Source organism: Solea senegalensis, linkage group LG8, assembly GCF_019176455.1.
Source record: "Solea senegalensis isolate Sse05_10M linkage group LG8, IFAPA_SoseM_1, whole genome shotgun sequence".
NCBI lineage: Eukaryota > Metazoa > Chordata > Actinopteri > Pleuronectiformes > Soleidae > Solea > Solea senegalensis.
In genome coordinates, this window is record NC_058028.1 from 20,443,793 (window position 1) to 20,461,690 (window position 17,898).

At 40.9% G+C, this 17,898-nt stretch overlaps 1 protein-coding gene across 2 annotated transcripts in view; it reads left to right on the forward strand.

Annotated features, from left to right (window-relative positions):
- The window catches only part of igsf11 (immunoglobulin superfamily member 11), a 93,907-nt gene that overhangs the window by 13,475 nt on the left and 62,534 nt on the right, over window positions 1-17,898 (forward strand). For both annotated transcript variants that reach the window (XM_044032160.1, XM_044032161.1), the window contains exon 2: window positions 13,221-13,250. In XM_044032160.1, the coding sequence (XP_043888095.1) occupies window positions 13,221-13,250 (30 nt within the window). The remainder of the gene's footprint in view (window positions 1-13,220; window positions 13,251-17,898) is intronic.

Consider the following 17,898-nt stretch of genomic DNA (forward strand, 5'->3'; position numbering starts at 1 on the left):
TACAGTTGTATCCATGTGACTCAGAGTTTAGGATCTAAATAAAAACTTGCATCTTTCTTTTTCTGTGTTTGATAGTTTTTCCTCTTTGCACGTTTGCCATTTGTCCATTTCTGCTGTGTTGTATTTTGAACTATTAAAACTGCCCTTGTTTCTTTTTGTTGAGATCTAGTCAGTGATGTACTCACCCTCTGCTTCTGATTAGCAGCCGCCACTGATCCACCACTTGCTCGCAAAGAGGTGATTTGTGAATATGGAACAAAGTGTCAACAATTGAGCCAAGGCCCAAATCATCTGTTAAGATGGGCTTTGCCACAGATTACGTCTGTCATTTGGTCTGTGACCCTGGCTTATAGATTATGGATAGCTTTGGCTTTATTTGATCAGTTCAGCACCACACAAGCAAGGCCTCGTGTGCAAACACACACAAATACCTACAGATTGGTTTGACATGGACACGTTTGACAACATATGTTTAACTCCCTTTTGAAGAAATGGCAGCAGTGTTGCCTAGAATAATGTTATATCAAGTTTATTTACCCATATTCACCTAGCATCGACTATCAGGTGAAATCACTTGAAAATGAGGATCTCTGTCGACACGGGCATTTCCAACTTACACAGGTGATAAGAAGTGTGTGTAATGATGCAGCACAAAAAGGCTGCAGTGGCCATTTCTATGATAATACGGTTCAAATCAAAGGGAAAGAAGATAGCTTGTCTTCCCCAAGATAAAGGATTGGACTGGAATGTATCCACAGGTTTATCTCCCTGAGGGGATGGCACTTGTAAAGATATGTTCCTTGGTGGAAAATGCTCTGCTGCCTACTAATGTCTTCTTGATTGTTGACTGCCTGACAGGCAGCATCCTGTGATCAGAAGGCGTGACAGGGTACACAAGGAATGTTAAAATCAGATTAATATGAAGGATACGGTTTGTTACTATTTATACGCCAGTACTGGCTACTTGAAATCAGATTTGGTTCAAAGCCACCGGAAGGAGGTCAGAGTGTTTCCAGTGAGATCAAATCTTCTTATTTTTTTAGTATAAGTCAGGGTTTGTAATACTGATGATTGGTAGCTATTAATGAAAATCGAGCAGATGATTTAATTTAACATTTCTATGTAAGTAATAGTTAGTATTATGGTCAAACCTGTGGCAAATGATTTCATATTGTGTATATTTCGCATAACATCTGCTACTTCTATGACTAGGCTATGTGCCCAGATTATAGTGGAGGGGGAATGGTGCCTGTAATCAGATGTGCGCTGTCCACACTAAAATTTGCTGTCACTTATTGGTGTGTGTCTAAATATAACACATTTTAATTGAAATCCATCTAAAGCCATGTAGACGAACAACCGCTCACACTCACACCTATCGGCACTTTAAAGCGTCCAATTAACCTCATGGTTTTTGGACCTTGGACCTGTGGCGGGAAACACCGCAGACAAACCACTCACACACAAGGACAACATGCAAACTCCACACAGAAAGGTCCAGACTAGGATGAGGACCAGCAACCTAATTGTGTGGCCCCAACAACTGCTCCCTATATAAAAACAAACAAACACTCTCACACAAGCAAATATGTACACACTTTCAACCAATCCAATTAGCTATACCAGTAAATTGGGGTAATTACCCAGAGACTATTAAGTCATTTTCTCGCAACTGTAATTATTGCAAAGCAACAATGATGTGCAGTTGTGATTCATTGTTATTGCTCTGTGGTGACGTGATGTCAGTCATAATGGCAGACGAGTGGCTGGGATGATAAAGAATTTCTGTATTTGATATTGACATGCATGGAGGAAAGGGTGGGAGAGCGCTGAGAGTGTGAGTTGCAACACAACGCTTCATAAACTTGTCTCACAATAAATGGTGGAATATCAAGTGATCCATCTTCTCTGGCCTGTAAACGGTTGACATTTTGCCTTTATTAGAGCTGTGAGATGAAACGCAGGCTTTTAACAATGACACGAGATGATCAATGACTCCATTGTATTCTGTTGGAGGTCGCTTTATTAACGCGGGAGCTATTGTGCCATTCTAGAATGATTTCTACGTGTTAAGAGGATGTTTCCTCCCCATTGGAATCACAGTCTGCAACTGCCTGAGTTGAATGTGTTGCTCTTCCTGTTTGTGCTTTTTAATTAAGCAGACAAAAGCCGTGCTTTGTCAGTAAGATGGACAGAGACAGAAGGAGATGTGTCTTGTCTTTATTACTGAACTGGGTGGTCTGAGAGAAGTGAGATATGGATCCAAGCAGGATGGAAAAAAGAGGATGGTGTAGAATAGGAAGGGAGATGCTTTTGACAATTGAAATAATAAAACACTGCTTAGAAAGCTCATGAATACAGGTTGCACGGTTGAGCTGAAGCAGCCGCTCTGTCATGGATTACACCACCACCGTGCACAGCAGGGAAGAGAAAAAGAATGATTCCAATTTTAATGAATCCTTGTTTAAATTAGAATGACAAACAGTACTGTGAATGATATGCTATGCCGATGAGATCGTATACTGAGTTCTATAGAGTGATGGAAGCATCGTAGACACAGGAGAGGATGAGATGAGATGAGAGGATGTGAGCGGTGGAATAAACGCAGACCAGTTTACTGAGGTTCAGCAGAGAAAGAACATCAGCTGCACAAGCGGATTTCACACCTGGTTTAACACTTTGTCTGAGGCTGGACGTGAAGATGCAAGATGTGTGAAGAGGATGGTACAGAGGGCTGGTCCAGTCTCATACTCTAATTACATTCATATACAATACATGCATCATGCCAGTTATGTTTTGAGGGACATTTTTTATACACAACATATATGATATATGTTAATAGCTAATAATTAAAAAACATGTGAACAGATGTTTATATTTTTTTTCTAGGAAACAGAGTGGATTGTTCTGCATGAAACTCATAGGCAGGTGGCCTGTGTGGATGGTGGGTGTACAAAACACTGGACTTTGACAATGGAGACAATGTTTTGCATCTTGAGTCCCATCTGTGGTTTCTTCAAGACAACAAAAGAACTGGTTATAGAGAAAGATTCTGATAGTAGAACATTAACTAATTAAAAACTTTCTGCAACTTGAAAACAATACCATGATCTGAAAACGTATCAGATTTCAAGGTATAGTAAAATCGTGCTTTTGTATTGTTGAGAAAGTCAGTGAGATTATCGTCCATAGAACATTTCACAACCAAATTCACAAATTACACACGTATTTCTATCAAAGCATGGCCAGAGCAGTTCCCACACATTAACAGTTTGTGTATTGCATTGTCACATCATTAAAATTTGTGAATTTAAACAATGAAGGCTTTTTTTTTTTTTAATGGTATTTTGAAGACCTCTTGTGCTTGATTGAAAAAAAAAAACACATCTGGAGCCTTTTATAGACTTCACTTCTCTCTCATTTATCATTTGTTTTCATTTTGCCATCCCTCCATCTTCCACCTTCTGCTGAGAGGGCATGAGGACTCTCGAATGTCTGATTTCCCCTTCTCATAATTGCCTTTCTTTTTTTTCCCAGCTTGAAGAGCTGTAAATGAAAAAGAAAAAAAAAAGAACCCTCTTTATTCTTACAGTTCATTTGCACTGCATTTTCACTGCCTAGCCTGGTGGAGACTCAGGTGGGCACGAGTATTAATAGCTTCCCTCATTCGTGACGTCGGTTGAAATCACACATGTGCCTCATAACACTCAGATTACTTTTATGTTAGTTAGACACACCGCTCACCATCTCGATGGTTATTTAGTCAGCGCTGTTAAGCTCTATTCAGTAAAAAAACGGCGAAGAAAACCTTTCATTTCTCCCCCCCACCTGCCTTTGTGGCTCTCAGTCTCAATGATAAATGCATCATTGTCCCTCTTGTTTTTCCCTTTTGTTGTCTGCTGTGAACCTGCTGTCTTTCTTCCTCTTCTTCAGATCAACCTGCACAGAAAGATGACTGATGAACAGTTTTATAATCTCGATCTCTACGTCCCTTCTTTACTCTGCGATGTCTTAAATAGTTCCGAGGTCCTAAATGCTAGATGGCTGTCTGTCTCTGCCAGGCGCCCGCCAAGCACCGGTCTCCCTGGTGATGAGACCAGCAACAGGCCATTCTGCGCCAGACACTGGGGGTTTGTGATTGAGTGAGCGTCTGTGTCTGTGTGTATGTCGACTTACAGTAGATTTGTGTGTGTTCTGCCCGTGGTCTCAGTTTAGATGTGTACTGAATGTAAGGGAGAGAATGCCGGGCAGTACGAGGAACGTGTATTCACTTGGCTCATTATCACGTGAATACATTATGTTTCCTGTCAACATGGTTACACCAAACAAAGGGGTCCCTGTTCTCTCTGCCAGGACTTGAGAGCCACAGCGGCCAGGCCCCAACGTGGTGCTGTTCTGCTCTGGCACAATTCACCAGGAGTTTAGCTCCACAGACACTGCTGTTGGCCTCCTCCCGATTCAGTCCATCTGTACTGGCATCTCAGCAGACGACAAAGACTTGCTCTGCGAGAATGAGATGGCAGAACTCCATTTACAGACCAAATTATACTGATGGAAGATTTTGAAATGATAATAAAACGCTGAGTCTCACGATGCATACAGCACTCCAGTGTGTGTTTTCCTTTGCCGTTCCTTATGGCATTGTTAAAAATGTCAAAGTTAATGAAACATCTACAGGTTTTTATTAGTCAAAAAGCAAATTCTTAAGGTCTTAGGTCACAGGATCCATATTTTATTGTCAGTTCAATCAGTGGGAACTGACCGTGGAAAAAACGGAGGCACAAACAATCCTTTTTAAACTCATTTTAACTGGCTTTAATGTCACTATGCCTACATTTTATTCTAGAGTTAAAAAAGCCAACTAAATAAAAAACAAAATACTTTTTTGTCCTTCGAATACGATCAGTGAATAATGAGATGACAATTTTCAGCAGCAGAATGACGAGAGAAGAACAGCCATCACTCACTGCTGCTCTGTCATTGTGGTAAGAACTGTTGAGTTCATCCAACGCTGACCTTTGACTGCGTTGTCGGGCAGATAGCAGGTGACAGAGCTCAGCAGACAGATGAAGCCTGATGTTGGTCATATGCATGTGCATGACAGCCAGGTGTGGCAGCCAAGAGGAAGTGAGGATCCCAGCCTCAGTGTGTCACTGTGGTCCTCAGGCATCATGTATTGTCCAGAGAGGTGTTTTCTGTGCTGTGAGGATCCTCTTAGAATTTGTAACATAAGGCAAAATTATTAAATTCAATAATCCTCTGTTTTAACTGTTTTATTCTATGCCTTAACCTTAGCATCAATTCACTCGTTTTATTCCTAATTTTGCAGTTTGAAGAAAGAGGCATCCTTTAACAAACATCTTACAGCAACGACTTATATCATAGTGTAGTACTGTCTCCTAACTCTGCGGTTGTAACAAGAAAATGCCACCAGTGTGGGATCAATAAAGTCAAATCTAATTTTATATAATCTAATCTCAAACATGAAATAAAAACATCATAAAACTAAGCCAAAGAGAGAAAGAGAGATAAATGTACTTCAGGCTCCACTAATCAAGAATAAAAACCCATAATAAATATATATATAAATAAATAATAGCCACTATTACTGTGCTGTTTACTTGAAACATTAAGTAAGCTATAAGCAAAATTAGGAACCTCCATCTTAAATGAAGTGTTAGTCTTACTGCTCACTAATAAACAACTTTAGATCATTCTAGTTGATTTAATAACCAATCGCAGCGCTCGACCTGCTCTCTGAGGAGAACCGCCAAACAAATGGCCCTTGTGATAATCATCATCAGCCCAATAATATTGTATAATGTTTCCCCTACACTGAAGCTGGGTCTCTAGCTGGTGTCGAGCTATTGATTGTGCTGACAGACACTAATGCTTTGATACTCAGTCATAGAGTGAGAGGTCAGCCCTGTGGTCTGCGCTCTCACCCCTCTTTGGGACCAATTTAATGGCCTGAATAGTTGAGGGTCCAAACATCATGCAAACGCGGGGTGTTATGAACGTGTGTGTGTGTGTGTGTGTGTGTGTGTGTGTGTGTGTGTGTGTGTGTGTGTGGGAGGGAGGAGAATGGATTTGCATGTGTGTTCACCCGCGTGCAGCAAAGTGCTTGTGCAAGCAACATGGAGATGCTTTGACTTGGATGTGTGAGCGATTGTATGCAGCTCACACACACTTGTTATGTATAAATGGAAAGCTGAATAACACCTATGAAGTCTGTGTGAATGAGCATATTGGAGACGGACGCAGTTACCCAGAAAATGGCTTTGCTGTGGGGGTAAGGGCTCATGTATTATGGAGGTCTACCGGTGACTGTCTGTGGTTTATACTCAGGTGGAGATGAGCTGTGTGTGTGTGTCTGTGTACTTGTATACTATACTTGTATTTGTGTCCTCTTTAGGACCTTTTCTGACATAAACACTAAAACTAGCAGGGCCAGTAGTCCTCATTGAGACCGAAACCTGGTCTTTATGAGGCAGAGCCCCAGTTCTTGGGAACTGATTACATTTAGGGGCAAGATTTGTGGTGAGGTTAGGGTTGGGGTTGGGTCAGGCTGTTCAAATGAATGGAAGTCAATGCTGAGTCCTAAGAAGAATAGCTGTGCAAACCTGTGTGTGTGTGTCAGTACAGATCATGATAAATAAAAGACAGGAATTACTTTGAGCCAGGTTTTTAACATTTACTTTATGCAGGGTTCTTCAATTGAGACCCGTAATCTCTTTCATATGGGGGATCAGGACACAGTCAAAGTGTTTTCTTAAGCCATTTTATAAGGACTTAAACATACAGTTCTACACATAATTGAAAGCATTTCTTTCTTTCTTTTCCTGGCAAATGGACACATCATGTAATCATCATGATGAAAGGCAACCCAGAAAACCTTAAATCTCGGTTTTCTGATAGGTGGAAGAGAAATCTAAAACAACACGCCTGCCTCTACTTCCAGACTGTAATATAATTGTGTATTAAAAGCATATGACTCCAGATTGTCTCCTGCAGCTTCATGCTCCAACATGTCTGTGCCAGACTGAGCCACTGAATGCCTCTGTTTCTTTCACACTTATTGAAATTAAAACACGACTTGTGATAAAAGGACAGCAGTCTGCTTGGTAATATGTATATTTGTGTGTGTGTGTGAATTGATTGAACACTGGCAATTGCTTCTGTGCCACATCTTTATTATCATTAACATCTCTACTTCATCTAAGTGCGTGTATGTGTGTGAATGTGTCTTTATTATCTTGGCTTATTGGACGTCTGTGCCAACAGTTCTCACACCAGGTTAATTGACCTCTGGAGATGTTTCTCTCCTTGGTTGTAATGAATGACGTAATTATTCTGCATTTGCTTTAGATGTTAGATTTGTAAAGGCTTTGCGTTCTCATTATTATTTTTGAAGTTAGATAGTAGATATATCTTATGTGTCTTTGAACATAGTGCCAGTGTGTAACTCTCAATTACCCAGCTTGTCTTTTGTGAGGATTGCTGATTGTAGGCTTTACATTTGGTTATTAACCCTTTAACACCGAGCGTATCGTAGACGACGTGTGGTTATTACGGTCATTTTACCTGTGTTATTGCAGAGAGCCTGTACATAGTTTCCATTTTTTTGGACATTTAGACAAAGACTCAAACAAATGTTATTTTAAATAGGTTTTATACAGTTCCAATTTCAAATTTAACACGCTAAATCTGGTGTTTGTGTACAACTACAGTGTTTTTTTTTTTGTTTGTCTTCATTTAAAATTGTTCATACACTATTTTAATATGCAGGAAACTGTAAATAAGCACTTACAGCAAAAGCACTTACAGGACATTTTTAGGCTGTTAGGGTTAAACAAAAACTGTCTATTGGTTTAAAGACTGCTGGGAAAGTTTTGGCCAAATGCAAGTACACTGTTTAACAAGCTATAACAAATTAACATCCATCCATTGTCTGCTGCTTTATCCTCCACGTGAGCATTGCGGGTCACATGAGCCAATCCCAGCTGACACAGGGTGGAATGCGTGGTACACCGTGGACAGGTCACAGAGATCAACAACCGTTCACTTTCACATCCACACCTACGGGCAATTTAGAGCGTTCAATTAACCTCAGCATGTTTTTGGACACTGGGAGGAACCTGGAGAACCTGGAAGAAAAAACGACGCAAACATGAGGAAGTGAACGAGTAAAGATGAAGATAAAAACCAGGTAACGGTACTCCCAATCCAGTGTTTTGAACCAGAGTAATTTGTTTCATACACATGTAAATACATTTTTCATAAACAATATTAAAAGGTCTGATCATCAATGATTAATAGTCTTCGCACCGTAATGTAGGTTAGGGCCCAGGAGGCCAGCGAACTGGGATGTAAAACAAACAAATCATTCTCCATAAAGGAAAACATCTTTTAATGCCCTCCTCACGGCTGCCTGCATTGTAATGACCTGTATTCCCAATAACAAAGAGAGCTGACGACGGAAAACGATGAACGCGATGAAGTCACGCGGGGCTTTTGTGTGTCTTTTGATCCACAGTGTACGCACACAATTACACACACACACACACACACACACGGAGGCACTCGCACCTACACAATCAAATAAACAGGCTGATGAAGCTTTTGTGAAACAAACAACTTGATTAAGACTCAGGAGGAGAGAGAATCAGGTGTGAGCACCGCGGGTCAGGAAATCATGTGTGAACGAATGCCAGGGATGAATCTTTGAAGATGCAGTTTGTATAGTTTTGTACAGCGCTCCACCTCCTGCGGGACTGCGTGTGTTATTGCTAACATTGCCGTTCACTTTACCTGGTGGTCGTCTCCAGGCTGCACACACGAGCGGGAGAGCCTAGCGGTTCTCTTGCCTCTGGGAGTCATAGTCCTGTTTTCCTTGAAGCTGCATTTCTTCACTGTCCACTGGGATGTTTTCTTCTCTTAGCTGTTGTTCTCTTCACCACATTTCTGACGTACAGTCTTCAAGTGATTTTAATAGAAACTGCACCTAATGCTCACCTTTTCACTACCATTTGATTCACTGGGCAATTTAAAGAGGTTTTACTTTTAAGAGCACACACTGTAAACAGTATGTTTTGTTTTCACTGCTCAAACACTGGGTCCCCTAGGACTGTGTGCACAATTAAAGTCGCCCCACAGAGATTTGTTTATTGGTGTCGCTGTGTGTTTAGGAGAGGAATAAAGAGCGAGGTGAGTCCACATTATTATGCCGCAGAGAAAAAAGCAAGAACTCAGAGTGAGCACGAATATTAAGCTGGAATAAAATTCCTCCTCTTTAATTTTCCAACACAGAGCCCAACATAAAGTCTTTGTTGCATACATGCTGTCAGTTTATCCTCCTTGCTATGAAAATAGAGCAGCTTTAACCAGCCAGGTACAAACCCCTCATTGTTAATTCCCATTTATACTCAATTTTCATCCGTTTTACAACCGTCTGTGATAAAATTTTATCTCCGTCACAACCATACATACCTCTTTTGCGTTGGTATGGAGGTTTACACAATACTTCCTCTAGGGGGGAGTGCCGAGTACCAAATTGCAGTCATCAAGCATTAAAAAGGGGTTATTTACTGTATATTATGCAGTTTTACAGTTGCTTCACTACAACTGTAAAACTGGTTTCCTGACTGACGGGACCATTGACTCAATACTGCCCCATGATTTATGGTGGCATTGTTCTGTCTTGGCCGTCATCGTGAGCTCCTCTGCTTGGTGCACAATGACAGATGAAATTAACTCAACGTACAGATGAAAGGTTCCACCCACCTCCGTCTTAAGTAGTATAAATGGGTCTTTATAGCCCCCACCTTTTGTAACAGTCAGACTTTTCTCCATGATGTAGTTTCTCAATATTCAACTTTGATGTGTATACATGATTCCATTTAATCCTGTGGACGCCTTTCTGGGTCTGAGGGAAGCTGCCAAGGAACTGCAAATGAGCAGTTACTTCGAGACAGAGGCGGATGTTTGAACCCGGGAACAAAGACTCATAGATTAACACAAACACTGATGTCAGAGAAAGAGAACAAGGCAGAAACAGTGCAGGTTAAAATAACACAAAAATCCGTGTTGTCAGTAGAGATTTCCATTTTCTTTTTAACACCATTTGTGGTGCAAGAGGGTGGTGAACAGCTGGGGGGTCGGGGGTACACGGTCTCCATGGAAACCGATGTTCCCTTAAAGGTACTTGGGCAGTCACTGCCAATTGTTGAGCTTGAGTAATGGTTGGAAATTCCCCGTAAAGTGCCTCAGAGATTGAGATTAAACGTTCTCAGGGCAGACTCATGCAGTGAGTAATCACACCATTTCTGAAAGATGGAGTGACGGAGCTTAATGACATGCAGACAGAGAAGTACTGTATCTTTATTTCAAATGTTTAGTTATACCTGTTGCCATTTACAATTTCATTCATTAAACACATTCATTAAAAAGGCAGCAACATTCACTTATTCTTATATTCCTGGAATTTGCAATGATAGAATTCACTTTAATTTAGCTCTCAACGCCGCTGTTCCATCAAGGCTGTCGTATGTGCACCATTTCACAAATGTGTTCTTTATGTCAAATGCTGTATATTAGCTGTTAGGAGGATATCAGGTGCAGCACTTGTTTTTCTCTGTTATTTCTGCATTTGTCCATCTTTCCTCTAAGCTTTTGCTCTGCCTGGCAGAACCGTCTGAATGAAAGTGGTCAGGCTTGGCTGCCTCACAACTGATGAAATGATTGCTCCTCTGTGTTTCCAAGTGCACAGGGCTTTATACGTCTGTGGCAGGTTGTCTGAAGGCCTGCTGATGATGGGCCTGTGAACATAAGTAGCTGAAAAGAAAAGTCTCACACCTCCGTCTGTGCCACCAGCTCATGCAGAAAATATGGAGGAATATTACTGTGTGCTAGTGTTATTGGATTATCATTGAAAAGCTTAAGTTGACTTGGAATCAATTTTATTTTCCTCAGTGAGTTTGTTTCTTTGTCACACATGAAGGGGGTGACTGTATTTTTCCAAGACAATAAGCACTCAACTCACAAAAAAGTGTCATTTGGGTTTCTAGTGCACATAGTTACATCACTTGTGCCATTAGATGTTCACATACAAGGACTTTTCTTGGGTGCTTTAGCACAAACAACGTCAGTAACAAGAAAGTACAAGCATGTGTTGTACTTCGTCTGTCACGCAATTCCTGCAAGATTGGGTTGAATGTCTTTTTTGTAGATTCATGAACTTGTTGAACAACACAGAGTTCATGTGTGCACGCATATGGGTCCGTCACACATTGTGAGGCTTATTTGTATGCCACAGCAGCTCCTGTTGTTTCCACGGCTCCTGAGGCCTGGGTGGTCACCCTGAGAAAAATCAAGGGTTTTCAGCAAAGCACGGATCGTAACTGTCAGTCTTCTCTTTTCATGATGCTGTGAATAGATCTACAGTGTAGGACAATGAAGCAGTGTTTTTGCATGGAGGGAGAGAAAAAAGACTGGCTGAAATTGAGCAGTATATCAAACATTGTGTATTTACTGCACTGACACCGCAGCACATCTGACTTCACTAAGTCCAGAGTCTTGGCACGCCACTGTAATCCAAGTATAGACTTTTAACATGAGTGTTTTATCAGAATCCATGACGAGTTACCTGTAAGCTTTTATCCCTGATGGTAACATTCAAAGCAATTTCATAGAAGACAAATGGGGATGCCTCAATAGCACGTATTTTATGTCTGATATGCCACCTAGCTCAGGGGGGTCAAAGTCATTATAGTTCAGGGGCCACATAGAGCACAATTTGAACTCAAGTGGGCCGGACCAGTAAAATAATCTCATAATAAAGGATAAACAACAAGAAATCCACATTTTTTCCAAAGTTTATCATTTACACGTGTAAATTGTGCTCTACAAAGAGGGAAAACATTTAGTCACATGTATCTGGAACTGAAAAATACAGAATTTGACATTAAATGTTCACAAATCCGTCCCCCCTGCCCTGAGCTTGCTATAACCATTTAGAAAAGAAAACGCTCCAACCGCGATGCAGCAATTTGCAGCCTTTTCTCATGTCCTGGACAGATGGCCGACCTAGTGACTTAGCCAATATCAGACGACTGTTGATACTGAGCAAAGTATAGGCTCATACTCATGAAGATTCTCAAACACTCTGTGCCGATTATCACAACGTCACTGAGCAGTCCACAGCCAGTGGTGGACCCACCTGCTGAGCAGCTCTTGTTATCAGACAGGAGATGTAGCAGGCATCTGTTAGCACATGTACACACCAAGCAGACACAGATCTTTCATCCAGCAGACATGAGCTGTTTGTTCCAGCGCGTCGGCTCTGGACTGCAGAGCAGCAATTGAGGACAGAGTGGCTTGGGGGAAATGGCGGGGGAGGGAAAGTTGTTTGGGGGAATTTGCCACTGGTAGTGTTAGTGGGCATATAGGTTGGCACTGAGAGGCGTATAAATCATTTATTTAAATTCCCAGTGAATGAATTATTTAGTATATATCAAAATGAAGATGCAAATGTACTCACCAAGTATTTCCTTTAATGTCCCAGGTGGCCATTGAGCATTACCAAAGCTCTGGGCACAGAGGGGAAATAAAATGAATCATGTTTTGCACTGCAATGATGTTTGTGACCTCACCGCAGGATGGAAGACGTGCTCTGCTGCTCCCATGCTACTGCTGCTTATTGTAATGACGACGTCAGTAAAGACGGCACAATGTCAGGTGCAAAACAATCTTAAACATGAAGAAGAGTGCATGGTTGCAGGGAAGTTGTGTCTATGTGTGTTGACAATGTGGCATGTTTTTAGCACATGTGAGTGTTGACTTATTGTAGATATGCATCCATGCACAATAATTACTTCACGCTCGCTGCCCAGGAAGGATTTAATTAACTGCTCCCTGTCAGCGGGGATAATTAGTCAATAACACACACACACACACACACACACATACCCACACACAATCAATAATTTTGCAACATCAGTGTTGAGACAACAATGTTCTCCCAAAAGTATGCAGGTCTTGAGTGATGTGGCTCAATAGGCAATTACAGTGGAGCTGAGCGTGGCACATGTTCTGCGCCTTCAGAGAGAAGAAAATGCTGATTTTTTTTTTATTTAAATGCTTCATTAGCATGGTAGCACAGCCTCGCTAATGTCCGCTTACAACACATCACTAATTAGGTTTTCTTCTCTTTTTTTTTGCAGGTTCATGGTTTGATCTACACACGGGGAAAGGTAAAAGTTAAATTCTTCATCCTTCAAAATGTTTTCAACACTTTCTAATTTTTCCTTGTTTTTACTTTTGCTGTCCACTCATGCCCACAGTTATTAGATTATTATTCGATTAGATTATTCTCCTGAATTCAGTGAGAATTTAAAATCTGGATTCAGGTTTTCTTAAAGAAACTTTCGTCTTCACACAGGACACCTTCTAAAATGCTCGGCACAGTTACACTTTCTGCAAAAACAAAGCAAAAGAAACTAACAACTACCTGGCAACTGATGTGTGTTTGTGGCACATAATATGTCCCCACACAAATGCCATCTGTGAGATGCCAGTGGTTGTTTTATTGAGTTTTTAGTGAAATCATTTTTACTGCATGTGAAAAATCTCATGCTGTGTGTTCTGAATGTGGAACCCTATGACTGGACAGGTCGCCTTTCTACTTTGTAAATCAGCTGCTGTTTAGAATGTCAAATACATCGGGTTTTTTTTTTTCTTTTTCTTTGCCATCGATGCAGCATTTTGTGATCATGATGAAGCCACGTCCTTCTTTTTTGTATTTCTATTTCTGGCAGATGGAGTCTGTAATGGTTTCTGTCTGTGGCCTTCCCTCTTTAGATCCCAGAGTATTTCAGTCCAGAATAATCCCCACCATCTGCTGTCTCCTCTACTATATTTTAGCACTCAGTATCTTTTCATCTGTCACTCAATTTTATTTGCTATTGCCTTTTCTCTTTTAGTTTTTAGTTCTGTATTTTTCCATGATCCCTCCCAGGCTGATTGTTTTCCATTTCCTCCCATCTTTGACTCTAGTATCTCTTAATCATGTTTCCATTTAAAATCTGCTTTTCATCTCTCATGTTTTAAATCTCTGGACATGCATTTTTCAGGAACAACTACTCATCGGGTTGCACTGGCTATTTGTAAATCCATCCCTAAGGTTGTCCCATACAAACTAGTGATAGATACTAGTATAGGTCTCGATGTTCAAAGAGAAGCAACGTCACACTGAGTTGTATTTGTTGCTAGGAAACGTTTGGACGTAATCAGTCAAAGCAGCGTCATGGCACAGTTTAATGTGTTCATTTTACATGATTGTCAGAGCAGCATTGTAATAAACTGTCAGATTTGAAATAATGACCACATTTGATGTAACCTTTAACAGTCGTGTCTTGCTGTATTTCACCAAGTCACTTTAGTAAATTGGTTTGCGTTTGACATTAACAAATAACGCAGGGAATCATTTGCATATAGTGCAGCTCATTATAATGTAGCAAATTGTGAAGCTATACCTCGCAAATGCTTCTGTTACAACTGGGATTTGAGCATCTCCACCTGAGAAAGTGAACAGCTTCTCAGCACAAACTGTGCATTACATTATTTTACCCTGATTTAAATTGTGGTGCCGTTTATGTTGACACCTGTGATCTTGAAAGCACATGAGAAATACACCAGAGGTGAGAGAAAGAGCCTCATATCTGTAATCACAGCTGTAATAAAATGACGCGCTCTCGCAGAAACTCTCGTTTGAGGGGAAAAAGGTTCTTCACTTTGCTGCAGTTGTTCTTTGGTAAATGGTACACGACTGCTGTGGAAATCCTCGAGTGTGTACGACCGTGTCTTTTCTCTCCGCCGCTCTCCTCTTATGCACTTAGTCAAATTAACACAACAGAAAGCATGGCAACAACATGCCACTGGTGACATTAATGGTGTTTTGAGAAAGAAATCCAGTTGGCGTTCAAGGCAGAGCACTTTCATTCTCCCTGATTTTATTTGTGTGTGCACGTGTGTGTGCGCATGTGGCTCCGAGTGGGTCACAACAGCGAAAATACAGACAGGTATGACATAGGCACCTCAGTGACATGAATGTCAGGTAGCACCCAGCGGGATTAACAATGACTGAATGGATTATTGAGTCTGTGAGTGTGCGTGTGTGTGTTCGTGCATGGCTGTGAAAGTGAGAGCGTCAGATGGAGAGAGCACGATAAAACGCAGTTGTGACTCCTGTGTCAAGTAGGTATTTGATAAAGCCGGATATCTTACACAGATACTGATAATTCTCTTAGATCATCATATTTTGGCTCGGCCGCTAATGACATCACTAAACCATGCACTCCAGATGTACGTTTAATTCATGCAAACACACATACACCCACGGTCCTGCGCAGATCAAGATTATGTCCTCGTCACCTTCTCACCCCTATTGATAAATCTATTAGCAGTGACCTCATCGTTCCTCTTCACTCCACCGATTCCCCCATGTTCTGCTTCCTCTCCTCTCATTTGTTATCACACATCCGGCCCCATGTATGGACCTTTTCTCCTCCATGCTTGGAAAGAGAAAGAAATCAAGTGACAGAAAAATTGAGGATGTAGGTGTAGACTGTGTCGCCTGTCTCTGTACATGCCACTCAAAATGTCAAATGTATTAGTGCCTACCATTTTACCGTCCTTCCAGAGCAGAGTCGTATACACAAGGCAGACAACATTATCTGTGACTACACACACACACACACACACACACACACACACAGTGGCCTCTTCTTTCAAAGTGCCACAATCTAGACGTTGTTTCCGCCCCCCTCTTTTGACCAAAAACAGATCCTAATTTTCATTTATTGCACAAGCCATAAAAGCATTACATGAGTTAAAATAAGGCTTTGTGCTAGTGTGGGTATAGGAAGAACATCCCTTATGTTGTCTGATGGACTACGTCTGCTGCCTTCTATGTGTCCTGTCATAAAGTGCCTTGTGATTGCGATTGTGCTGCAAACCCAGCTGCCCAATAAAGTTATCTCCTACCACTACCACTACTACTACTACAAACAGACAACTTTAACCAAAGCTAACACACACACACACAACATTAAATTAACAACAGCTGCATCTGGATGCTGAAGGCTATAGCTGTCCTTTTGGTCAAAACAAATGATACTTGATAATGAAGTTTCTTGAAATATGTAAGTTGTAATGTCCAACAACGTAATCTTTGGGTGTAAATGTGTGTATGTGCGTGCATGTGTGTGTGAGGGAGAGAGAAAGAGAGAGAGAGAGAGAGAGAGAGAGATGTGATTGCCAGCTGGGCCATTTATGCTAAAATTGTATTCCTCTCTGCAGCTGTAAATTGCTCTGGATTGCTGCTGATAGCTACTTTTGCCATTTCATTGTGAGTCCAATATAAAAATCCGACATGATGTCATTCTTTTGTCTCTCCCTCGTGCTCGCTGCTGCAGTGTGTTTCTTGGATTACTGTATTTGAACATCGCATGACGCTCCAAGAATGTCAGTAATGAATATAAGCCATACAATCTGCTTGACTATTCAAAATGCTCCTAATTGAAATGCTGAAAAGACGGCACTGGATAATCAGCTTAGAGATGAAGTCTACACTTGACAGATAATGAAGAGGATCTTTACCGCGGAAGATTCTAATACCACCCCTGTAATGAGAGTTCACAAAATATGATCCGAGGACAATGGAGGGATGAGGAATTTAGGAGAGCTGGGAGAAGTGCCGGTACAGGAAGGAGGAGATGACTTCCATTATTTAAAATGTAGGTTAAAAAAAGATCAACACAGGTGAATAGCTCCTGCAGAAATACTGCTTATTGTGAAATATTCAATGCTGTATGCTGAATGTTGTTGTAATCGTTAGAAAAGTGAATTCCTGACAAAAAGAATTATGGAATCCAATGCAAATACATTTAAACAGTGGCTGAAGCATATGAAGAAGAAGTAAAACAAATGTTATGCCATAAATAGAATGATAAAGGACTTACACTATTGTTTTAGATGTATGTTTAGGAATAATATTTCTACTTTAGGCACAAAAAGCACCCGTCAAAACTGCTTCTCAGGTGGTCGGATAGTTTTTATAAATTGTTATCCAGAGCCAGACAGGATGGATGTCTTCCAGAAAAGCCCGTCTGCTTCATCATCCCAACATTCAAACAACATTGCATCGTCTTCAGCAGCTGGCTTTTCCCTCCACTTTTGAGTGTCGCTGTTTGGATCTGGTATAAACACTGTTGCCTTCTACACCTACTTCCTTTTCAAGCTTTTCTAAAAAGGACAGCCTTTTGCACAACCATCATCAGTCACTTGTCAAGAAAATGTAAACGTGTACGTTTCTGCATTAGATAAATCTGGACTGTCATGAGTCGAGAAGCTGATTTGACAGTGTTTGAAAACAGCTTTACCACCGAGTAAAGCAAATTAATAGTGGCACAACTGATCCGAGAGGTGGATGGATGTGAACAGTGCTACCAGTGCAGATATTATAAAAAAAAAAACAGTTAACAATAGCAAAAGTAAAAGTACATCAACAAAATACTAGCAAAATAGTACCTTAAAAATGAATCATAAAAAGATAAAAACAGAGGCATAAAGTGCAGTCAATTAAAGACTACACAGTTGTGCAAAAGTTTTAGGCTCATATTGTAAGTAAGAGTCGAGACTGTTGGGCTGAAATGATGACGTGGTGGAGGCAGAGTATTTCACCTCATTGTCCGTGTGGACTTAAAAAGCTGGATGTCCCTGGAGACAAATGACCTCCTCAACCTGTCTGTTGAACATGACAGTGACCGAAGTCTGCCACTTGACATGTTCCTCTGTTTGATCATTGTGCTGCGTAGAGGGGTGGTGCTTATTGTCCATGAT